Source organism: Ambystoma mexicanum, chromosome 9 (genome assembly GCF_040938575.1).
Source record: "Ambystoma mexicanum isolate Mex_15411 chromosome 9, UKY_AmexF1_1, whole genome shotgun sequence".
In the NCBI taxonomy this organism is placed as follows: Eukaryota; Metazoa; Chordata; class Amphibia; order Caudata; family Ambystomatidae; genus Ambystoma; species Ambystoma mexicanum.
Genome location: NC_090931.1, coordinates 1,019,607,070 through 1,019,632,501, shown reverse-complemented (window position 1 = coordinate 1,019,632,501; position 25,432 = coordinate 1,019,607,070). Strand labels below are relative to the sequence as shown.

The 25,432-nt window shown below is 44.4% G+C and overlaps 1 protein-coding gene across 1 annotated transcript in view; it reads right to left on the bottom strand.

Annotated features, from left to right (window-relative positions):
* TTC21B (tetratricopeptide repeat domain 21B) overlaps positions 1-25,432 on the bottom strand; it is a 1,345,192-nt gene that overhangs the window by 977,454 nt on the left and 342,306 nt on the right. The window contains exon 10 of the mRNA XM_069616283.1: positions 5,414-5,511. Coding sequence (XP_069472384.1) covers positions 5,414-5,511 — 98 coding nt within the window. The remainder of the gene's footprint in view (positions 1-5,413; positions 5,512-25,432) is intronic.

Genomic DNA, 25,432 nt, shown 5'->3' with positions numbered 1-25,432 from the left:
CGGGGCTTAGACACCCGGCCTACCGACAGCTTCTTCTTGCGTTCCCGCAAGGCCTTTGCAGTGAGCGACTGGCAGTTGACACAGTCGTCCGTATCGTGGGCCTCCCCGAGGCACCAGAGGCAGGCGTCGTGCGAGACCGTGACCGACATCTTGGACCCACAGTCCCCGCAGTTCTTGAAGCCCTGACGTGGGGTTGAAGACGAGAAAGACATCGCCACAAACAGGTCTTCACAACAAACCGAACAGGTTCAACGAACCGAGAATAGAAAACAGCAAACTCCAACGAGTCGAGGCGTACCAAGATTCACGAAGCAAACACGTTCGCGGAAAAAACGGAACTGAGGCTATGGGCGTCGTGCGTCCTACTTATCACACCGGGTGATGTCGGCCGTCGGAGGAGGTCCTCGGGGACGGCGCATCGACGCAGGACGCAGAAGCCAAAGATTTTCCAAAGCAGCACAGCTGTGGACATTACCTGTCATAGATATGGAATACGTCGGAGGACCCAATCCCCTCGAAAGTAAATTATTTATGAGGATTTTGATGGCTGAGCTTGAAACCTGGGAAAGAAGAGTGCGAGTCCTTTCAAAGTGTCAGACGGGCTTTAGGAGAGGTCTGTCCACAATGTAAATGGAGTGGTGATAAATCTTATGAAAGAGAACACAGGAAAGAAAGGTGAGCAAGAACTTTATGGGGCATGGGTGGACTTTTCAAAAGCCTTTGATCTGGTGGATAGAGGCAGACTGTGGCTAAAAATTAGAGAGAAGGGCATACCAGAAGGAATCTTGGATATGCTCATCCAACGTCATAGGAACACAAAAGTTAGAGTCCGGATGGATGAGGAGGGACACCTGTCAAACTCAGTGGGGGTGGAATGCAGGGTTGTCTAAGAGCACCTCTCTTCTTTAATTTGTATCTTTCTGACATGGGAGAGTACCCCTTGAGTCATATGCGTTGGCAAGTCCAATGTTAAACAGCGTTAAAATCCACTGGCTTGCCTACGCGGATGATGTAGTTTTACTTGATAAGACAGCAATTGGGCTTCAGGACCTTCTGAGTAAACTACATTGTTACATGGAAGAAAATGGTTTGGCCATAAACCCTATAAAATCAAAGATAATCGTATTCCGACACAGAAATAAAAAGGTCATATTCCCACAGTGGATGATGGGAGGTCAGCAAATTCCAAGGGTTGAAGAACTAATTTACCTTGGTTATAAAATATATGCCTCCCCGGCTGCCCATAGGGTCGAACAAGATATTTTTACGAAAATGAAACAACGTGTGGCTCGAATAAAAAAAATCTTGGTGAGTTACTGTAGATTCTCTCTGCGCCCACTTATAAAATTCTATCAGGCCAAAGTCATTCCAATTCTGCTCTATGTTCTAAAAGCAAAACCGCTTATTTGGGAAGGGAATTGGCAAAGATGGGGGGGTGTGTTGTGGAAGGATGTCCTTGGGCTGCCAATGTGTCTTCCCGTTGCAAACATCAGGTTTGACCTGGGCTTAAAATCTCTGAAAGCCCAGGTTGGATGGAAATTGGTCTCCTTTTTCGACTGATATCATTGGCACAAGAAGGATAATTATATCCAGATATTAGAGCCCATCTTGTGAATAACAAATTGAAAATGATAAAGGACCTCGATTGTCAAGTAAAAGAATGGATGGATAAAGTGGGCATTGATATCAAAACACTAATTGAGAATCCTGCAAAAGCAAAAAAACAATGGGACAAGATGGACTGGATAAACACTATTGATGAAATAGGATCTGTGAAAAATCCGAACCAACTACAAAAAGAGTATACAAAACTAGGGCACCTTAATAAATACTTGATAAAGTTACCGGACTGGAGGATTAGAAAACAATTCTTGAGATTGCGACTGAATGTAGTACATACCGGGGAAGTCCTCGCAAAAAGAGGGCAGGGGGACCGGGCAATCCAACTATGTAAAATTTGCAAAAATCCAGAGGAACAAACTACTAAACACTTACTACTGGATTGTGAAGGAATTTAGCCTGGAAGGTGCACCTGTTTTGGAAAATTTGGGATGGAATCCCCCCCACCACATATCAGAAATGTTCTGGCATAGGATGATCTCCGGATATTTGCCTGGTCTGACAATAGCAGTGATTTGGATGCTGTAAAACTGCAATATTACTTTTTAAGATTTCAGGAGTTCAAGCTGATCTGTAATCAGGGGAAAAGAATATTCATGCTCATTTATCCTGATATAATAAACATTGAAATTGGATGTATAGTAAGAGCTGTTTTAGGCCGAATGGGAAATATTTAAATTTTTGTTAGTCCGGCCTTTTCCATACTCCCTTTTTAGTTCCTTGGTGGAAGTGGGGGAAAGATGTGAATTGTATGTATGTTTAACTTAATTTTATTCGATTGTTAGTTGTACATAATCTGCTTTTCCTTGTTTTGCCAGCTCTTTAAATTGTTTTGTAATCATTTGGACTATATGTAGTGTGGCACTTTCCTTTCTGTATTATCCTTTTTAAGTTTTCTTTTGTAAAAGGTTGGTAAACCAAATACAAAAAAAAAGTAATTACTTCCAAGTAATTACTTGGAATTTTCTCTTCAATTATTTTTTTTTCATTCGGGAGTCCCCCCATGATCCCCAAAACCCTGTCCCCTTCATTACTACCCCTACACAAAGCCCCTCCCCACCACCCTTTTTACCCCTTAACAAAATATAAGAGGTTGTGGGTTAAGTAATTTCGAAGTAATTTACCTCAAAGTAATTACTTTCGTTGAAACCATCAGATTCCATATTTGTGACACCCTCGGAAGCGAAAGGTTAGAGGTCTAAGAAATTCCTGAAAAAGTACACCAACAAATGAAAATTATAAATAGACTCAAGAAATAAAATTCTTGCAGGGTGTTAGGGAGAATTCTCTCTTTAGGCTGAATTTCCTAACCTAGTGAGTCCCCCAGCAGCTTTGCTGGATTTCTGGAGTTTGTTTTTTTCTCCTGCCAAGAGTGAGACTCTTTTTCTCCCACTCTTGGACATGATTTATGGTGTTCCTTTGACTGTTAATGTGTTTTATGGGCTATGTAGTCCTTTACTCGATAGGGTCTCATGTGTTTTTACTATGTGTGTTACACAGCACCCTCCGTGCCGTAACACAGGGGTGTCATAGTGACACCCCACCATAGACTCCATACCCTGGGACTGACTACTGTCTCCCAGGGCATGTAAAGTCACCATTGGCTTTACTAGTCCCAAATTATTAACAGAAACCAGTACAAACCATCATATTGTGGACGTACTGGCCGGGGCAATTCGAATGCCCTGGGGTCTGTTAGTCGAGGGGGCACATCTCCGTCCCCCCTGATCGAGTTTTGGCTGGTGGCAGTGGATACTACTTTTTATATTCGACCGCAAATATTTCCCTATGGGGTTTTCCCATTGTTCGAGGCTACCAACTTTAATTATTTAATTCTCATAGCCTCGAACATACCGCTGGTTTATTTATTTAATATTAATTCACCGGTTGGTATTTTTTGCCAGGACTCGATTCTAAAATGGCGTTTGTGTTCTCTTCTGTGACTCCAACCCAAGTCGAGCCTTTTGTTCCACTTTTTGGCGGGCTTCTCCACAGAAGCCTCCAAAAGTGGTGCCACTCTGTCTGGGTACCACAGGGAGTGTGGGAGGGGGTTTAGGCACCCTGGACTGAGTTACCCTGGTAACTCAAGTCGCACTCTTGTGTGATTGGCCCAAGTGGTGAGCCGGCCGGCTCACCTCTTAGCATTGTTTGATTGACAGCTAGGCTGAGTGAATGGGGGTATGCTGCATAAAAGCAAGGCTTTGGGGACTGGAACTTCAGAAGTCGCCACAGGACCTGAGAATCCCACAAGGGGGAAGCTGAGCCGACCTACCACAACGACACCACCGATGGAGCCCTGCGGAACCGACTCACCACTTCCCGACGACAGAGAAGATCTCCCGGCTGGAGAGGCTTCTTCCCCTGACTGGTGGGCACAACCAGTTTACCTTCTTCTTTTCGCACCCCAGACCGGTTTGTGGTCGAACTGCCGTGCCAAGCACCCCGGCAACCGGATAGCCACTTACCACTTAACCGCGAATCAACGGACCGCTCCTTGTACCTGAGAAACTCCGCGGCTGGTTTCTTCCCTGGCAGTGCAACGGACTCCTGTCTTCCTCCCCGACGAGATCCTCTCTTCCCCCGGACGAAGCACTGACTTACATCCGCTGCCAGGAACAACTGCCCCGCTGGAGTATTCTCACCACTTTAAGGTACTGTGTCCGCCAGGCCTCCCTTTCTAAAGATTGCTACAAGGTAATAACCACCCCTTAACCTTCTGGACTGGGCAGGCCGCCTTGACCCTCTAACTGGTCCCTTCCTTTGATCCAACTGCTTTTTGAACCGTTACAAGACTTTTGTGCACTGCAACCGTGTGACCTTGGACCCATTTCGTTTTGATCCTCTTAAGCGGATCCGGCATACTGACTCATGGTGTTACTTTGCCTTCCTCTCTTGTTGTGTACGTGAAAAAGTGTTGGTTTCTGTTTCAATTTATTCTCTGCTTTTCTCTCCCTTTTTTAAAACGAATTATTAGAGTGCCATCTACGTTAAGCGCTCTCCGCTGTCTGAAAATAAGCGGGGCTTTACTTAAGACTTGCCTAATATTCTTTTAAGGGAGTGTATATATTTTAGTGACCGTGTTTTTGAATTGCTTACTATTAGTGCCTGTGTGTTTTTCTAGATGTGGTTTTAAATAAATAATTATATCTCTTTTACACCAAGCCCTGGTCAGTGTTTACTTGTTCTATTGTGTTCTCTTGACCTATTGTGAATACTCTGTATACTGCCTAACTCTTCTTGAGGGAAGTCTGACTGCTCAGCCACAGCTACCAAGTGAATCTGTGTGGTACAGACTGCTACCAAGTGGGTTTACTGCCAAACACCTGTAGTCCTAAATCTTTTGCAGTGGTCCCAGAGGGAACTGCACAGGTTTCTGCCTAACACAGTGGCGGGCTAGTACAAGTGTAAGGAAAGCCTATTTTGACGTGGCAGCAGAGATGTTTGCATAATGCGATTTGATCTTACCACATCAATTTAACTCTAGCAGTTCAGTTTCTGCAAGGCAGTGGCCACCCAGCAGCACACATTTTAAAAGATCGCCCCAGTGTGTGACAAAGCATAGTGAGGATTTGTTGTTAAATTTGACCCTACCTCTAAGCTATGTGCAACTCTCAGTCTGTAGTGCATAGTGGTGGGAACAGCCCAAAAAAGCTCTCTTTATGAGAGAGCCTTGAGGGCCGCTCACCAGTCATCTCTTTTGATGTTTGATTGTCAACAACCTCAGCAATCATTCCTCTTGCTAATTTTATACACATTTACAGGTAAATGTAAGCTCCAAAGACATTTCTCTTACCGCAGACTTTCCAATCGATTGCTGAATTTCCGTCAGGAATTCCAGCTGCTGATCCGCTTCTTGCAATTGTCCCTCTATTAACTGGCATCGTATAATACCTACAAAACAAAGTTGTTTTTTGTAAATGAAAATATGATTAAAAAGAAACGAAGCATAGACCATACTCGTGCTTCAAATATTGCATCTTTTCAATGCTTGGCAATTCATATGTCAATATTTATTTATTTTTGTTGTGTTTTAGTACCTTACTCAAAGTTTAAATATAAATCACAGATAGAAATTCTGCATAAATAGAAATATTTAATCTACACATGTAAATTAGTGTGAACACTTCAACTGTAAGCAAATTATTAATCTTACCAGAGATCATTCTGCACATGTTTAGCCATCTATTCATCCGTTATTCCTCAGGACTAGCAGGCAATATGTTATCTGCAGAATGATAACATATGCTGTGAGAAACCCAAGGGTATTCTCCCAAGCGAGCCTCGAGAAACCCTTATTCAGGTGGCCAAGAAGGGGCTGACACTACGATCCCAACCCTGGGACCGAAAGAGCAAGAGTATATCACCTGGGTAGGGGTGACCGGGGTTATGCTCAGGCGAATAACCCAAAGGAGACGTAGTATTGTACCGGAGAGGAGGGTGAGATCCCTGAAATATTCGTAGGCTGTACTACATCTACCTCCCTTCCTCACATTAAACCTCTCCTGTCCCAATCCGATGTCCCCTCCATATCCGGTAAATACCAAAGGAGCCCAAACGCTGTTGCACTTCAAAACTGCACCTGCTAGAATCCCCGTTTTTCTGTTCCCTACCCACCTACTCCAGGTCATTCTTTTCCACTCCTCTCCAGTCACTATTTCCTGCACTCCCCAACGGCTCAGACAAAACACTACCAATCGCACAATTCCCCCTGTTCACTTCATACTAATAATTCCTGTCATTCCCGTTTGCCACACAAACCCTCATACTCAGTTCAAAACCTACCCTCCGAGTTCACCAAAAACCCCTCTTCTGCGAGGGTTGAAATCCCATATAGCACTGTTTCCCTCTCCTACCCCGTAGAACAATCTGACTCTAACCCCTTGCCCCCTTTGCTACACAAACACCTTTTTTCCACATGGAAGGCGGCAGACTAACACCAGAGCCGTTCACCGGACATCAAGCGCCAGGCAATTGACTTAAACCACACACACCTGATGGCCCTTTACTTTATCCACAGGGATAAAAGGTGGAGCAAGAGAGCACAGTATGAGCAAGGCAGACTGCACCACGAGACAGCTATCCAGACCCAGCAGTTCAAGAGGAGGAGAAAAGTGGAAAATAGAGAAGCTGCCCTTTTCACCAAAACCCTGCAAACCCTCCGCTGAAAGAAACTTAAGACCGAGAACAATCGCCCAAGTGTGCTGCAACAGATGTCAATGGTACACAGAGCGTATCGATGCAGATAAGCAGGAACAAGGGAGACTCCTGCTTTCGTAGTACCGGCCTTGACTTCAGTACAGAGGAATGGCAAGCGGTTCACCAGAGTCGGTGAGTCGAGGGGAGAGCCGATAGGAACCGGGCTGTGGTGAAAGAAAGTGGCAAAGTGAGAACTGTAACATTGTAAAGGGGAGACCAGTTGCAGAAGGGGACCAGCACCACGTGGGTACTGCTCCGGGAAACTCTGGTCAATCCCTGTCTTGAGAGAACCTACAGATACCAGAAGGCCATAGGAGAGCCGCCCAGATAGGTCAAAGTGGTCATACACGAGGTCAAGCAAACTCCCTGTACAGTTGCAATCCTTTCATCGAAGAACTATAATGTAAGTAAGGAAATAAATCCTGTGAACATTGAATGTATAAAAGAATGTGAAGTTGGCAAGAGTGAGCCCGGAAGAGGGGGACCCAGGGGTGAATCCATCACCCAAGAAATGCCAGCTGAAAGCAGAGAGGGAGTCTGCACCCAGAAGAGGGGGACCCAGGGGTGAATCCAACACCTGAGAAATACATAAAACAGAACTTTGTTTTGTTAGTTGGTTCTTTTCTGGGTCAACATATCAGGCCATCGGGACCAGGAAAGCACAATCACTGAAGGCCTTGATATCGAAAGGAACTGTTTTAGGATCCAAACCCTGAAGAGAGAGATCCAAGAGGTGTAAAGCAATCACCCAGTACAACGAGGAACCCTCACCCAATGTGAAACCAAGAAAACTTTCATTTTGTTGAAGGAACTTTTGTTTTGTTATTTGAACAAATCAGACCCTCGAAGGCAAGAGACTTTCAAGAGAAACAAGACGTGGCCATCAAGGCTCTTGATAAACTGGAACAGAACTGTTGATTTGTGCTGAAGAAGCTCGGGTGTGTGAGGTGTTCCAAGATCCCACCTTACCCCATGCTCAAAACGCGGGGAAGGGAGATACAAGCTACCACATCCTGACCTATTATTTGTGAACACTTCTTTCTTTCCTAAAAACTATCCCACACCTCTTTTTATATCAGTTGTAAGCTTTGACAATAGGCTTCTTAGTAAAGGCCCTTTTATTTTATAAAACGCCACTAGGACTGCCTTATTTTCATTTAATTGTCGACGCTTGCTCCCATCCTAGATTTAGGATTAATCTAGGTGTTTTTCCACCCTGCAATCATTGTTCGATAAACGCCCTTGATCTGTAATCACTTGCGTCTGTCTTTACTATTGCCTCCATGAGTTCCTTACAATGCAGAGGAGGGAATATACCTAAGCTACTCTTTCTAGAGTTCTGCGCATCACAGATTGTCTTAAATACATTTCTTTGAGGTGATAAGCATTTAGATGGTTCAATCCTCTATGTAGAAGAGATTTGTACCCAGTGGGACTTCCAGTTATTTATTGTTTGCTTGTTAACCGCTTATACAGAAGATACTGTTTCAAAGCGCCCACAGGGCAGGGAGGGAGAGGGTGGGAAATACATTAAAACACAATATTTAAGGGCAGAGGGGGAAGAGGGAGAGGGATCAAACCTTCAGAACGTGCAAGTGCAGGAAGGAGAGGGAAGAGGCGGTAAGTGCTGTGGAGTCCAAGCTCGTGCGTGAGCCATAGACAGAGTGCTAGGAATGTTGAGTGCTACGTGGCCTGGGCTGCGGGAGGTGTAGGTGCGAGCCTCTAGAGTGGAGGGTGTGCAGATGCAAAGTGCAGTGGATAGACAGGAGCTGGGAAGAATTGTTTAGGGAGGTCAAGGCCCAGAGGATGCATAAGGGCCAAGGACACTGATTCAGCTGCTGTGGGTTTAGCAGAGGAGAGAGGGGAGGAAGGATAGGAGCTTCAGTAATTTGAGAAGATCCTGCTCAAGGCACAGGGGGAGGAGGAGGCTATTCCAAAGGAGGGAGCCCGCAAAGGAAGGTGAGAAACCCCCTACCCCCTGTTTAGCAAAGAACTTTACACACAAAGAGTTGGAGCCAGACGAGCAAAGTGGTCTAGAGAGAGAGTATTTAGTGAGATAAAGTTGAAGATAGTGTGGTCGCCGTGCCCAGACAACCTTGTAGATGATGCAGAGGGATTTGAATTTAATCCGTGCAGCACCCAGGAGCCAGTGAAGACATTTTAGTGCAGGCGAGATTAAGTCCCTGGGCTTAAAGCAAAGGATAAGTCTCGCTGACCTATTCTGGATAATCTGGAGGGGTTGCAGAGTGGAAGGAGGAAGATTAAGGAGGAAGCTGTTACAGTAGTCAAGTCTACAGCGAACCATCATTTGATGCACATTGAGCCTCTGAAGGAAAGTGAGAAAAGGTAGGATTCCTTTGAGAAGGAAGAGCTGATAGTTGGACTTCTTGGCAATGTCCTGAGTGTGAGGGAGGAAGGAGAGAGGAGTCGAAGATGAACCTAAGGTTTCTGGCTTCGGTTGAAGGCGCAAGGGGAGAGCCCAAGGAGGAAGGCCACAGTGAGGGGAAGAAGGAGGGAGCAGGGGTACCAATGGGAAGGATCTCAGTTTTACAGGCGTTGATGCGGAGATCATTGGAAGTGCACCAAGACTGCATGGCGGATAGGCAGTCCTGGATGATGGAGGGTGCAAGAGGGTCAGCAGGGAATCTGAAGAGCTGTCTGTCATCTGCATAACACTGGAAGTTGGAGGACAAACAGGAAATGAGGCGTGCAAGGAGAGCAAGGTAGGTGTTAAAGAGCCAGGGAGAAGAGTTTAGAGCATTGCGGGACACCACTGGTGGAAATGGAAGTAGGAGAGGAGAAGGGGCCCAGGATGACTTGGGAAGAGCGGATACTGAGGAAAGAGGACATCCAATCCAGTGCCAGTTCCTACATACCGAGTGTATTGTGGATCCTTTGTATGAGGATGGAATGGTTAACTGTGTCAAATGCAGTGGAGAGATCAAGAAGGATAAGGACAGCTGGGCAGTTGGAGATGCAAGCAGTTCTTCACAGGTGTTCAGAAGAGAAGTTTCCGTGCCTCTGGATGCTTGGAATACAGATTGTCATGGAGGCCACTAACAGTTCAGTGTGAGAGTTCAGTTGAGGCAAGGCCAGCTTCTCAAGAAGCTTCACCAGGAAGGGGGTGATGGATACAGGGCGATAACTGGCAGGGCAGGTAGGGTGAGGATGGTTTTTTCAGTAGTGAGCACACAAGGGAGTGCTTAAGGGCGGAGGGGAAAGATCCAGTGACAAGAGAGTGATTGCAGAAATCAGCGAGAGCAGGGGCAAGACAGACAATGTTATCCTCGATGGTCCTGGATGAGCAAGAGGAGACCTGTTTAGAAGAGACATTCATGGAGCGGACAACTCTGGTGACTTCTTCAGGTATGACAGGAGAGAAGGAGAAGGGATGGGAGGGTGTGGGGGGGTGTGTGATGGGTTGTGAGGGAGTGTAGAAAGGGTGGTCAGAATGTCCTGAGTTTTGGTGGCAAAGTGTAAGGTCAGTGCATTGAAAAGGGCCTGGGAAGGAGAGGAGTAGACTGCAGAGGGGTTGGCTAGTTCCCTGCAGATATTGAAAAGTTCAGCCACAAGTTCAGTTATGCATCGCAGGTTCCACTTTCCAGGCCACATTAACAACTCTTCTATCAGCAATGAAGATTGTCAATTATCCACTTCATAATGGATCAAGGGTGATGTCTTTAATTAAGGCACCCTGTAGCCCAAAAGCCAAATGTTGGTGAAGTAGGTGGTTGACAATGGAAAATAGTCTATTTCATCACAAACCACATTCCACAGCTGTTCAGCCTTAGGGTAAGACCAAACCATATGTACCCTCATTTCCAATGTTTGACAACCTCACCAACAATGCAGTGCACTCCTCAGACACACTGTAAATAATTCACTCAGAATATAATATTCTGTTCAATACTTTATATTGGATTTCTCCAAGTCTAATTGAGATTGAAACCATTGGCCAGACCCGCTGAGCTAGAGGTGTTATCAGGGATCAATAAAGCATAAATTGGTTAAAGCAGGGATGGTTAATATCTAGATCTAGAACAACCTCTTCATAGCATGTCCTTTTGCAATAACTTTTGGGTGAATTATATTTTGTAGATCTGAAACCAGCCAGTCTGAGTGTTGGAGTAGGTCTCCATTAAACATCATACTGGCAAAGTAGTTCCCTCTGGGAGCGCACACATATGCATCTCCTCCCCATTGCTGCTCTACCATCACACATTCAAGTATAAATCCAATGGTTGACCAATATTCCAAGTATTGGGCGGTTAAAGGGGGGTGTCCCAGTCATCCTCCATGTTTTCAATATGCAACCCTTTGCAGATATTCAGGGTTAATGTTCCAGGGAAGGAACATGGTTTAGACTAAACCCTAGAGAGAAGTCAGATGTGCCTCAACCGTCTTCCAGTAGGACTATGTTTGGTTTGCCCAAAGATTTACCATGGCTAGTTGAGCACCACTATCATGTAGCTTCCAATCTGGAAGGACCAGGCCTCCCATAATGTCATTTTCCTTCATATATGCCTTTGTGCGAATGAGAATGGGTAGTGTTTGGAATAGGTAAAGGAGTTCTGGCATCACATTTTGTTTGCCAGTGTTAATCCTGTTGGTCATTTGGTCATTGAGAGTGCCAGTATGTAGTCAAGTCATTTTGTATTTTCTTTAGCACTGGTCCATTTTTACCTGAGTATAAAGGCTCCAGTTCTGGAGTACCCAAATCCCCTTGTATATGAATGTGTCTTCCTGTAATTAACAGGGTCTCTTCCAGAGTTTGAGTCCCTCATGAGCTGAACCAAGTGGTGATAATTCCAATGTTGAGTAGTTCATTTTATACATTTATTAACACAGATTACACTTTATAGGTGTGCCCTGTCCAGCAATAAAAAAAGGATGGAAGGAGTGGATGGGAGATATCAAATAAAACACCATCAGCATATATTGACATTTTATGCTATATAAAGGCCCAATGGGAATGCTGTACTGAGCATACAAATACGATCAAACATATATCCCGGATGTGAGGAACACCGAACCTAGACTTTTTTGCAACAAGTTTAACTTAACTCAAACAATCTCGTCTAATTAGGGCTGCTAGGGGTTTGATAAAGTACGCAGAATTGGGCCCTTGCTAGTGTCTGAAAATGTTTGGGCATTTTGAGTTTATGCTTGTTGCAAATAAGTCTAGGTTTGGTGTTCCCCACAATGTGGATATTTGTGTGAGCGTATTTGTCTTGAGTAGCCACTCATGTTCTTCAAGAACATGGGGACTTGGGTTGTACATGTTGGGTCGGTAGGGATAGGTTTAATTTTATACACCCGTGTCAGATTAGTTGTACTGATTACGATATAGTTAGGACATTTGCCTCTCCCGGTTTGTTTATGTAAACCATTGCTGTTGTGCTTTCCATTTTTAGGAGTACATTTTTGCCCTTTATCTGTATGTGAAAACTGCACAAAGCTAGATGAACCGCCCTGTTCCGAAAGATATTGATGGGTAACCACACCGCTAGATGTGTCCATGTACCTTGAGCTTTGTACGACAGGAGATAGACTCCCTACCCTGGCATTGAGTCATTGGTTGTAAAGGTCACAAACTGCGGGTTGTGAAAAATGGCATTTCGTGTCTTGTATTGTTTTTTCCACCCTTTTAGTGCTTGGACAACCTTATGTGCCATTACCAATAGATCAACGGGGATAAGACTGAAATCCTTATCCTCGGCCAAAAATCCACACTGGCCAGGCTAGACAGCTGCTATGCCAATTTCAACATCGACAACTGCACTATCCCAGTCCTATCCTCTGTGAAAACGCTAGGGGTCTACATTGATGCAACCCTGTCCATGGACAAACAAGTTAGTGCCATTGTCTCCGCATCTGCACTAAGCACTAAACTCATCAACGCCATTAAACCATTCCTTTCCAAAGAAAACTGCCTTTCAATAGCAAGAGCTACCATAGGCGCTAAACTTGACTATTGCAATTCACTTCTAGCCGGCACCTCTGAAAAAAACCTAAACAAACTCCAGGTCACCCAAAATAACGCTCTAAGAGCAGCATTAAACATCTCCAAAAGGGACCACATCTCACTGGCAAGGCAATCAGTTCACTGGCTCCCTGTCAAAGAACGCATCACCTTCAAGGTACTGACTACTACCCACAAATGTATCCACCACACTGCACCATCATATCTCTCAGACACCATTCTCAGACAGACCTCATCCAGACCTACCAGACTCTGCTACACTAACCAACTCACTGTACCACGCATCCACAAGATTACAGCCGGGGGGCTGGGTTTCCCCTACATAGCATCAAAACTTTGGAATAATCTCCCCCACGCTCTAAGAGCAGAAGGCTCCCTCACAGCGTTTAGAAAAAAACTCAAAACCTCTCTCTTTAACTAAAATTCCTCTACCTACTGCCATTCAGGCACACACTGCTAACTATTGCTACTGCCCAAACTGTATGCATGTATGCCTCTGTATGCTGTAACTAAGACGCGCTTTCCCTGTAACCAGCGCTATTCTGTAACCAGCGCCACGATGCCTCAGGGCTGATTCTGTGCGCTTAACAAATGCGAATAAATAAATAAATAAATAAATCCCAAACCCAGTTGCTTGTGACATCTGAGCTATTCCTAAAACGGTATCATGTGCAGCCTTGAGCCTACACCAAACAGAGAGAATGCACTCAATCCTAGCAGTTTAATGGCTTTCCTTACTGGCAGTTTGTGCATCAGCTGATAAAGGGGAACTGTCGATATGTAGGCTACTATTCTTTCCTTGGATGGGAAAGCGAGTGCCTCATGTGTCCCCAATTTTGTCCTAGAAATGTCTTCATTTTTGACGAATTTAGGTTTGACTATGTTCCACTGACAGAGAACCTCAATCAGTGTAATAGTTTGACTGTGACCTCCGTTTGTCCCTGGCACAGTGAGTAAATGTATCCTGTTCTTAGCCAGTCAGGTAGGTAAGGCTAAACACATTGATGCCCGCTTACAGGTGTTCTGCAACCACAGAGCCCTTCTGTGCATATCCGTGATGCCGATGTCATGCCAAACGGAAGAACTGGTAGAATAATGCAGCTACCTTGAACCTTCTGTGCATCTGGAACATGGCAATATGAAAGTATGCATCTCATGTCCAAGATTGCCATGAAGATTCCCTTGTTCAATAGTGGAATGGCAACCTGTAAATTGGTCATCTGGAACGTGTGTGGCTTGAAGTATGCATTGCCTGGGCAAGCCTATAATGGGCTGCAATACTGTCTCCATATTTTGGTACAAGGACATTTATATATATTTTCGTGCCTTAATGTAAATTATGGGCACAACCGCTATATCCTCCTTAACAAGAGAGCTGTAACTTATGCCTGGAGGAGTTGAAGCCGATATTTCTGGATACAAGATTTTCGTGGTAGGAAAGTAGGAACACTTTTCAGTACGGTACTGTATTGTGTCCAAAACCCACTGATCTATGGTGATGTGTCCTCTGCAATCTATCTTTCCTTGATAATTGCTGCAGTCTAAGTCCTGATGCCCACAGGGATAGCTTTTGAGCAGAGCTTGCATCTCCTTCCGCTTGGATCTGTCATACCTTGACCATAGAAGAAATGTGATTAATCTCCATCAGTTGGATCATTTATGGATGCAGGCAGGGGTGTTGCTAGGTCTGGAAAAGACCCAGGGCTACGCTAATGTTGCAACTGTCGGGACTGGGGGGGCTAGCCAGCCTTTTGGTTGTAGCTCCTGAGATTCTATCTGGGGCTACAACCAAAAGACCAGGGGCTATAAACCCACTAACGCCCCCTAGCAACACCTCTGGACGCAGGTGTGCCACATCTCTTATGTATGGTTGACTATGTGGCTGGTTGTAACTGAGCCTTGATGTATGGGGATATTGGTGCAAGTACTTGTATTTCTTCATGATTCAACCATCGACAGATTTGGTTGCAACTCATGCCTGCATGGTATGCTGCATCGGTCTCTTCATGGATTCCATGATTAGAAAACTTTGAGCTAATGGTTTGGATTCATCCGGGATTTATTAGGTCATATCCTTTTTTCCTTTTCCTCCTGCATGGAAACGTTAAAGCAAGTCGCTGCTCTTATTAGAATTGTTACACAAGAAGAGTGGTCTTTAGTTGGAGGGTTGGCATGTGAGGTTTTTTGTCCTTAGGTGAGGACAGGGGGTACTCATTTAAGTTGTCTTGCATGTTGTTACCGTTTGTGTGATATTAATCCAATATCTGTGGGATCTGCCAGGGGTTTTCATTCATTTTGTACTCTCCATCTCTCCAATAAGTCTGTCCATATTGGCCATGGCCTGTGCATTTCTATTGTTTTAGCTATACAGCCATAGAGATGGACGTATTTTGTATGTGCCCTTTGTTCAAGGAATTATGTTATATTCATATTCTTCTTTAAAGTCTTCATCAATGTCTTGGGTGCCATAGGGAAGAACAAGTTACTTACCAACTGTAACGTTCTTTCGACTGGATGTTCCTGCCACGTATTCCTCATGTATGATAATTCGTATCTCCAGCTTCGCTGCTTCGGAAAAAGAATTTCGGCAGAGGGCGCTGTGCACGAGGTCGAGGCGTTGATGTCCCTCTGAGGTTGCCGTAGGATGTCAATGTCACACTCTGCATAAATAGCTGGTGCCGTGCCAGAAAAGGAAGGCAGTAACCTTGGGTCCACTGTTTCCAGTGCCCAAGCATCTGAGGTAATGCCCCGCCATGCCTTCAGATCCTGTGAGATTCTGCCTACCACCAGGGTTTTGTGAGATATGGCCTCAGAGTGGTCTAGGGGCGGCTGCAGCAGTGGCTGGGCAAAGATGCCACTGCAGAGGCTGATTTTGCACCTTTTCCTCATCCAGCTCGAGGAATCTTTGTCCTTTCTGCACAGCCTGTCCTCTTCCTCTACCAGATGAGTGGTAGTATCGAAAAGAACAACCTCTCCAGGAAGATGACCCTGAGTCGAAGTGCTGAGGTTGCCGAATGGAGGCGCTAAGAGACTTAGTCTTAGACTTAGTCCTGGAGGTCTGTAGCTTCTCCAAGCTTTCATCTGCCTTGCTGCCGAACAACCTCGAGCCGTCGAAAGGCATGTTAAGAAGTATGGCCTGCACGTCCGGCGCAAAGCCTGACTTTCTTAGCCACGCAAATCTTTGTAGAACTGTGCTCGCAGCCATGGATCTGCTGACACTGTGATCTGTATCCAACCCTGATCGGAGGCACTCTCCCATCGCCTCCTTGCCGTCCTTCACAATATTCAGAAAGCCTTCCCTTTCCTCGCCTTCTGGAATATGTTCAGCCGCCCCTTTAATGCAGTCCCACAGGGTATGCGTAAACCTGGCCAGGGTACAAGTGACATTTGTGGACTTTAAGGCCATACTGCCCGAGTTAAAACCTTCCGGGCCCAAGCATCCACTTTCTTACCCTCCCTGTCAGGGGGGATAGAGGGATACGCAGACTGCCTAGATGCAGTTGCAGCTTGGATCACCAAACTTTCAGGTGTGGGGTGTTTCCTGAGGTAATCAGGATCTGAAGACGATGGTCTGTATTTTCTGGTGAGATTTCTATCTATGGCAGACCTAGATTCAGGTGTTTCCCAGTTTGCCTCTACCTTTCTCTGCAGAGCCCTGTGGAAAGGCAGAATTGGATCTTTCTGCTGTCCCTGATCCAGAATATCATCTTGTTCAAAGGTAGGTGAAGACCTACTCCACCTCATAAAACTTGTCACTCTATTCATGAGGTTTCTGTACCCAGAATCAGCGTGATCCATAGGGTCAGGTTCAGAGAACTCCAACTCTGGAGATGTGTCAATACCACTGGCAGAGTGGAGGGAGTCGCAGAGATCTCTCACTTTTGATTCTGGATCAACTAATTCCTCGGGTACATCCCTATAGCCATACCCGACTCCTAAAGGGGAAATATCTTCTTCGGAAGCACTCTCCTCCTCAAAAATGGAGGACATGGACTTAAAAAAGTCAGATCTCGGGATAGGTCTATATACCTTTTCTTTCTCTGCTAAAGTCAAAGAACTCGACGGAATCGTTGAATGTGTCGACAGTTTACCTGATGACGCAGTAGTCATCGAGGTCTTTGGCGTTGAAGTAATCGGCGCCAATGGCATCGATGGAACCTTCAAGGTCTTTGGCATCGAAGTAATCGACAATGGCATCGACAAAATAGTCTAGGCTTTCGACATTTTAGATGATTTCGATGGAATCGGGGATGTACTCGATTCCCGGGCCGAAATCTTCAACGCCTTTGTGTCGGGTCGATGTTGAGACTCCGACTTACTACTTGCCGAAGTAGTGTTCGACCTGCTTGCGTCGTCGATCGGAGCGGCCGGGGTCTTGCTCTTGCGAGGCTCCTTTGACGGGGTTGAGGCCGCGTTCTCAAAGATTTGCATCATTTGTGATCAAAATGCATCCCATTTTCTGGGAGAATACAATTTGGTCGGACAACGAACCAGCTCCGTAGAGGAGTCTAAAGAAGAAGTCCGAGACCAATGGAGTCTCTTTTTTGATCTCTTAGAGGATTTCAATGAATGCTCTGAACGACTCCTGGACCACTTCCTGTGTAAGTTGGGCGGAATCCTTTGATTCCTCCAATCTTTTTACCTTCTTCGAAGAGCCCTTCGAAGTATACCGACCCACCGCAAGCTTACCCTTACGTTTGCAAAGAGCTTTCTCCGTCATCCACTGGCAGGAGCCGCAGTCGCCGGTCTGGTGGTCGGGACCCTAGGCACCAAAGACAAACCCGGTGGGGTTCTGTGATGGACATCTTTTCCCCACAGTCCTTACAATTCTTAAACCCCGATTTAGGGGTTGAATGAGTGGATCAAGATGACATTTTCTCTCGTGAAGAAAAGACGAAGCGTGCTGTGTTCTCGAAGCAAAGCTCGGAAAAATGGAACTGAAGCCAAAGGGCGCGGCACAAGCTATTTATGCAGAGAGTGACGTCGATATCCTACGGTGACCTCAGAAGCAGCAAAGCTGGAGATACGAATTATCATAGATGAGGAATACGTGGGAGGACACAATCCATTCGAAAAGTGTATTTGTCTCTCTTTTTGCTATACATAGAATTAGAAAACGTTACTTCAGCTTGTGTGCAGATTTGATTTTCTTTTCTCCAAGGACTGACGCAGACATGAATGCTGTGTGCGTTTCTTGGTGTGGAGTGTCTCGGTGCCGATGAAAATTAAAGTATGATGTTCTGAACTATCTTGTCTCTCTGGATCATGATCCGTGGTCGATCTTTTTAGTCCCTGCGCCTGAGATGCGATTTCCTGTGGTATGTGTTTTGGTACCTTGTCTATCGGCCTGTGGCCTTCGGTGCTTGATTTTCAAAGGCAGTTTTTGTCTGAGCCGGTTTTTTCAGCGCCACGTCGGTGGTGTGTGTTTTTAACTTGGTTAGTGTTTCACCTTTGTGAAGATCTGTGCCGTTTTTAGTTTGTATGCTGCAACCCCTTCCCCCCCTTCCTTCTGTGGCTTTACCGGTTCACTTCAGGAACCCTTTTTGACATTTCCTACAGTGAGCACCATATGTTGCCTCTTGGGTACTTTTTTCAGGAGACCATTCTAGGTGGGGAGTGACTGGGCAGGAGTTTTTTGTATTCCCTTTAATTTTGGTCCATTTGGATACGGTCTCCTCCGGGTCTGATACCTCTCCCTCCACCCCCAGTGACTGTACCTCAATCTCTTTAGTCCCTTCTTCAGAGGTTGTCATGTTAGCGGCCTGCATTGTATAAATACCACAACTTTGTTTACTGCCTTTTAAAAACTTTCAACTTTTGGCACACAACACATTTCTTCCGGGTGATCTGCGGGTACACAATAATTGCACATCATCCATGTATAGCCAGGAGAATTTTGTTTTGCTGTTTGGGCAGAACTTATCCAGGTAAGCTCAGCACCACACTTCAAGCCTTGCTGCCTCCTTCTCATCCCCAAGTGATCACTGCTTCTTTCTCCAGGAATGACGTTGCCTGCTACTCTGCCTCCAAGGTGTACACAATCTGGTCCTCGCTTACCAGTCTCCTATCTCAACTCCTTCCTGCTTCTTTCTCCTCTCTCCACCTCTTTCTTCTTCCCACTTCTTGGGCTCAATCCACTCAACATCTCATCATCTCCTTTTTACCTTGCCCATCCAGCTACTGACCCGTTTATTTCTCAGATAGCGGAGGAACGTATACCTTGCACTCACTCATCTCTCCATTCTCATGAACTTATCCCATGTTGTGAAGAGCCGGAAATGAGACGCGGACACAAAAGGCATCAGAGTTTTGGTTACAGACTTATTAAAATGAGAACGGGTTGGAAAATGCATCACTGTCCCTATTCTACGAGGTATTTCCCGACCTCAACCAAAACTAAGGGTCTGTCCAGTTTCAAGATGTCCAAAATAAATACATGTCCTGTGTCCAAAATTCTAGGCTTGTCCACACACTCTAAAACTAACTCTTAAGGTGCAAAGGGAATTGTCTCTGCTTCTTGAAGTGCACAAATGTTCAAGTCCAATACAAATGTTCAAACTACAATACAAAAGTTCAAATTGGTCAAATGTTCAAAGCTCCAGTGAATGACTCTTTTCCCCAAGTTTCTCTCCAGGAAATGCAAGGTTCACAACAAAAGAATAATCCACGTTTCCTGTAGATCAAGAGGACAACACCTTCCTCTTGTTATTGTAATCCTGTTGCCGGGAAATGGCTCCCTTCTCCAGGTTTCTCTCCACATTCAAGATAACCCAAGTACTGCAGTTTGGGTGTGGGTTTTAGACTCACAGGATACCTGGTATACTCCCATGCAGTTCAAAATCCCCAAAGGCATGATTCTTCTTTGGGATTCAATTTTAAAGCTCTTTGTATACACTTGACTTTACCTGGTGTTTTCCCCTGCCAGGATTTTCATGCAGCTTGTTCTACACACTTGACTGCCTGGTATACGCTCCTGCCAAGACTTTCATACAACTTGTTCCAATCACTTGACTTTGGTTCACGCAATTGACTTTTCCTGGTATTGTCAAGAATCCTACGGATCCCTCACTGAAACCCTGCCTGAAGTCTCCTCCCAGGTGGCCAGGGAAAGGTAGACACTTCCTGATCCTAACCATGGCGGTGGTGTACTGCGGGAAGAACACCTGGGAGGAGACAAGGCCCAGGATGTTGAGGAGATCCCGTGGGATATGACTAAGTATTTATCCTGTGACAAGAAAAACCTTTTCAGGTTTCCAAAACAGGGGATGGTTTGTCATCATTGGTATAGAGTCTGGGCCTCTGCACACAAGTATCATACAATCTGAAAAAGCCTTACCAATAGAAAGATACTTTAAAGTATTTCAGGAAAAATGCCTTCCTTACACCCAAAGGTATAATGTAAAGCAATCTAGAAATGTTGCCTTCAATAAATTGTCTTCCCCTACACCAGCCAATTCTAAAGATTTTATTTTAAATAACCTTAAGGGAAGTAAACCTACTCTTAAAGTTGAATAAACACCAAAGATAATTAACTTTGTTGTTGGGGACTACATGTCCCATAATCCCATAAGTAGTCGGACGAAAAAGAGGGCTGAAGAGACATGTTGAAGTAGCAGTCAGGCAATTAAGCTTAACAGCCCACACCTGAAGGAATCTGGGAGGCATAAAAGGCCCCTCAAATGCAGGCAATTGAAAGAGGAGGAAGGAGAGGAAAGAGCCGGAACTGTGATTGGAGTGCATGCAGCAGTAGCAGTGGAAGGAGAAAGAAGGCGGCACTGAGCTGGCACACCTAGCAGAAGTGGGAGAACCACAGGTACACCGGAACGTGTTTGCAGCAGATTTTACCTGCTTATCCTGAGAGGGTCCTGTTACTATGAAGTACAGAGGCTGTGCAGCAGAAGACATACAGAGAGGCTGTCTTTCCCCATGTGAGCCTGATTCCCATGGTTGCTGGGAGGGAAACGTGTCGGAGACCGAAGCGAGGAGATGTGGGCGAATCACAGGTCTAAGGAGTGAGAGGGGCTCCTTCATTGAGTGGCCAGACCAGATACACCCGAGCAAAGGAAGGGTGTGGGTCACTGTGAAGCCAGAAGTAGAAGTTGTGCCCAAAGTTGCGGAACTCGAGCAACCTGCAGAACAAAGATGCCAGAAGCCTGTGAGTCAAACTTGGCATTCTGACTCCTTGCGCAAGCACTGGCAGCAACAGCATCCAGTCTTTCTTCTACTCGCGTAATAAGTAGAAGAAATGAACTGAAGTTGGTTGATCCATTTTCTAACAAGGGAACAATGGAAGTAACACTGGTGTGAATGGAAAGGTTTTTTTTTACTCACTTAGAAGCTGAATGTTACTGATGCACCATTGTCAAACCCTTAAAGTCTTTAAATATTCATGAAGGAGTGGTCACGTGTACCTAATTTTGTTTCTCAAGTGAAGAGTGAACATTACAGGTCGCATTTCTCATTAAGCAGAACGACCGTTATGAAACACCATTGGTAAATGCTTAAAGCTTTAAAACTATATGAAGAAGTGGTTGAGTGTGCCTAATTTCGTTTTTAAAGTGCAAAGTGAACTTTACGTATGTATTGAAACAAGCAATCATTGTTACTAATAGAAGACAAGTGTTTAATTCAATATCTAAAGTTGGAAAGGGTGCACACATTGCCCAAGCCAAGAGTATACCCCTATTTGTGAGTGAAGCAGCCTTTCTCAAAGCTGTTCTAATACCTATTGTGAGCACAATAATAGATCAAACTTGCCAAAGATTCGGGTCTGCAAGCATTACCAAAAGTCAAGAGTGGCACCAAGGCTTCTGGGTAATTGTGTGGCTGACATTGGCAAAGTGGTGAAGGCAAAGTTGGGGAAGTGAAGCCCTTCCTGTCCAAATACAATACTGAAGTTGTTGTGGTTGTAGAGAGACAAGAGCAGCAAATAGGCTGCCCCCCTTGACAGGCTATTCAGAGGAAGAGTGTATTGCTTACTGTAAGCTATTGCAGAGCCTTAAAGTGTATTTTGTCCAAACCCAATTTTAAGATACAAAGTACTGAAGCTGTGGTGGTATATTTGGGTTGTCAGTGGATGCAAGACTTAAGTGAAGTGGAATGCTATGGGGCCAAGGAGAATGACCTCATGGGAAACTGTGGTAGAAGTGAAGTTGTTGAAGTAGTAGAAGCAGAGTTGAGAAGTCATCCTGACAAATATACCTGCTGTGATTTTTAACCTGAACAGACGAATACTAATTTTTAACCAATACTTTTGTTCCATTAACATTCTGGAAGTCTTCTTGGGTAAATGGAAATAGTAAAGAGGCATTGTGGCTGAGAAAAACATTGATACTATTTTGAGGAAGTGGAAGGTCTCTGTTCCATCAGAAGAACTTTTGTTGTTGCAACTGTGGTTAACACATCTATATTTGGATATTGACTTTTCAAGAACTGATCTGAGACTTTACTACCTATGTGGATTTTCCTTAATTTCTTTTTGCTGAACATTGGAGAATACACCTTAGTCCTGGAAAAGGGAGTTCACCAAAGTTGCTAAAAGGTTACCAATATTTTTTTTTACATTGCTTTTTATTGTTTTATGGTTAAACAAAAGTTAACCTTTAACAAATACAAAAAAGAAACGTGATTATCACAAAAAGACAAAACATTGATGCAACGATCATTACACCTAATTTCCTTTAAAAAAAATAAAATGTAATCCATATCAAACATTATAATCAATAAAAAAGAGATTACATAAGATTTAATACAACTTCACATATGTTAACCACTTTTAAAACTTAGCACTTTTTCATAAATATTAAACAGGACTGATCAACAAGAAGACTCCAGATAAAAAACTACTACAACATACAAGATGACCTTCCGATAACACCCACTATAATGCAATTTTGTTTCCACACCTGCTGCTTCACTTCAGATACTCCTCCAATTTAAGAGATTTAAAAAAAAGTAATAACTGCTATTGCTGTGGAGGTTGTATGACCTGACAAACAAGCAGACCAAACTTGCTCTCCCTCCCCGCGTTCCAGGAATGATGCAATTATTTTTAGATGATTCCATCTCAACCCTTGAACTGATGGACAAACTATCAGTAAGTGCTTAATGGCATCACTCCCAGTCTTGTCCTTACAAAAAAACAACATCCGATAAGACCAAATGGCCAAGTCCGTTTAAGTTCCAGTGAAAGCGTAAAAAGGCACGCCTGGTCATCTTGGCTGGGTACATTGCTAAAAAGGGGTCCAACGTTCCTTGTTTCTTGTGCTGCCACTTTAGATGACATAATGTGCATTCTCTCAATAGTGCTGATGCAGTCATATTCAAATAAGAGTTTAACGCTACAACAATTCTCTCTTAACTCAGCAACAAAACTACTCACTTCCAATAAAAGTGTGCTACAGTAATTATACACCTCATTCAACCATTTAATGCTCCCTGACTTGAGAATGGTTTTCAACACCTCAAACAAGAAATCTAGCACTGGGCCCTAGGATCTTTCTCACCAGTGACAATATCTTCCACTCGCAATGAAATAATGTCCAACTCATAATGAATTGCATATATAGGAACTGCATTAGGCACATGCAAAACCCTTCGCCAGACTAAGGCTTCAAAAAATGGCAGCACTTTTAGTAACGAAAGAGGTTATATGTCCACATCGTACAAAATGTTGGGAACAATTTTCCAATTCGTAGTATTTTAAACATGATTATAAGGTGTATGTGCCATAATGGATTATCGACCCCACCAAATGATCAACTAATATCAAGGTGCGATCCTTAAGCCACTCTTTCAGCCTAGTCAGGCCAGGGTCTGCCTGTATTAAAAACCCCAGATATATCAACAGATCCACCTTTACCACCTTTTGCGGCCTACATGCCAAATAAAGGTGGTTTTCTTTTGACCCTTTGAGCATTGCAGAATTTTGGCCTTTGTGGGAATAATCTTAAGTGCGCCGATTGTTCATATAGACTAAAAAAGCCTCCATCAGCCTTTGGAGTCCTACCGGCGTGCAATAAAAAATAAGGAAATCATCTGTGCAGGACAACTAATAAGGCCTTAATGTGTATACGTTGGCGTAATGAATTCTGCTGATTTTAAATGGTCACCTATGTCAGAAAGATAAAGGTTGAACAGGCAGGGTGCCAAAACGCAACTCTGCCTTACACCCCGAGATGTAGGGATCGGGCAAGAAAGTGCTCCAGAGTAGTTCAAACGCACTTGAATTTCAGAGTGTGAGTACAAACCAACTATTAGTCTTTGAAGACCCAGGAAAACACCCGACTGGAGGAGCTTAGTGTTGATGGTTAGACTGCATCAAAAGCAGCTGTTAGATCTAAAGAGGCAATAAAAACGAGTTATACTTTCCATCCCAAGCCAGGTGTTGAATGGTTTTGACTATTGATCCATTTAAAGTTTTCCTAGGTTCTGGCAAAATACGGTTTGGCATTTCACCAGTGTGCTGGCCACGAGGGCCCACTCTTCTAAATGGGACAGCAGAATGGAAGCAAAGACCTTGTTGTCTGCATCTAGAAGAGCAATGGGTCTATGGTTTAAAGGGCAAGTTCTCGATTCCCTCTAATAAATCGGAACAATATGCGCCTTGGACCATGTGTTGGGAAAAAAGTCACCACATTCGTAAACAAAATGTTAAGAGTGCCTGCCGTAGCCTCCGGATTGATTATATACAGAGAATGTGATAGTGTGTTGGGGCCTGGTGCCCGAGATGGACTCATTATCTTTATTACCTCCAGAATCAAAACACGGTAAATCCATCCTATCCATTAAGCCCCTATCCGTTAGAGTATGCACTATATTGCCTTCAGGTCACACATTTAGGGTAGAAAAGTGTTGGACTCAATCACGCTCAGTTATTGCGTTAATTTGTTTCCCTAATTGTGCTGGGTCAGCATTATTCAGAAGACGCCAAAAAACCTAAGCATTCTTATTTCTTAACACAACAAAAAGTGCTTCTGCATCCTCTCTTGCTTCGATTATGTCAAAGCCAATTCCTATAAACTTGAAGCGAGTGCCTCAACAGATTCCTCTTTATATCTGGAGGACAATCCAATTGTTGGTTTAGGGACCTGACCACCTTCCTTAGCTGACGTTTTTTTGTTACCACTTCTGCCTTATAGGCGTGTACATGATTTTCGGGCTTTATTGCACAGGCTGCGAAGCCTCGATGTTGATTATGCTGTATCAGGCCTTTCTTAAATACCTCAAAGTTGGACACAGAAAACACCCAGTATTTCCATTCAGTAGAGGAGACATCAAGAACATCCGCCAAGGAACGATTCACCCTGGTTGCCAGTGAATGGTTCCAATATGTACGGCTACCTGACTATTTCATGATCGGATCAGTGGGCCTGGATACATCAAGATATTCTCCTGAATTACCCAGTGCAAACTTGGCTATCAATCTAGCATGGTCAACAAGCTACATTTTTCAAGCATCCAATGACCCACAAAGATGTAATCAATGGTTGAGTGTACCCTCCTGTTGTGTCAGGTCGAGCGCTGAGGAATATCACCTGGCTCAGCCATTGATTACCTCTGCACTGCTTTGTTGGTGATGATCTTTCCACCCCTGTGTAACTCATTTAAGCGTTTGCATCTATACATTCAGAA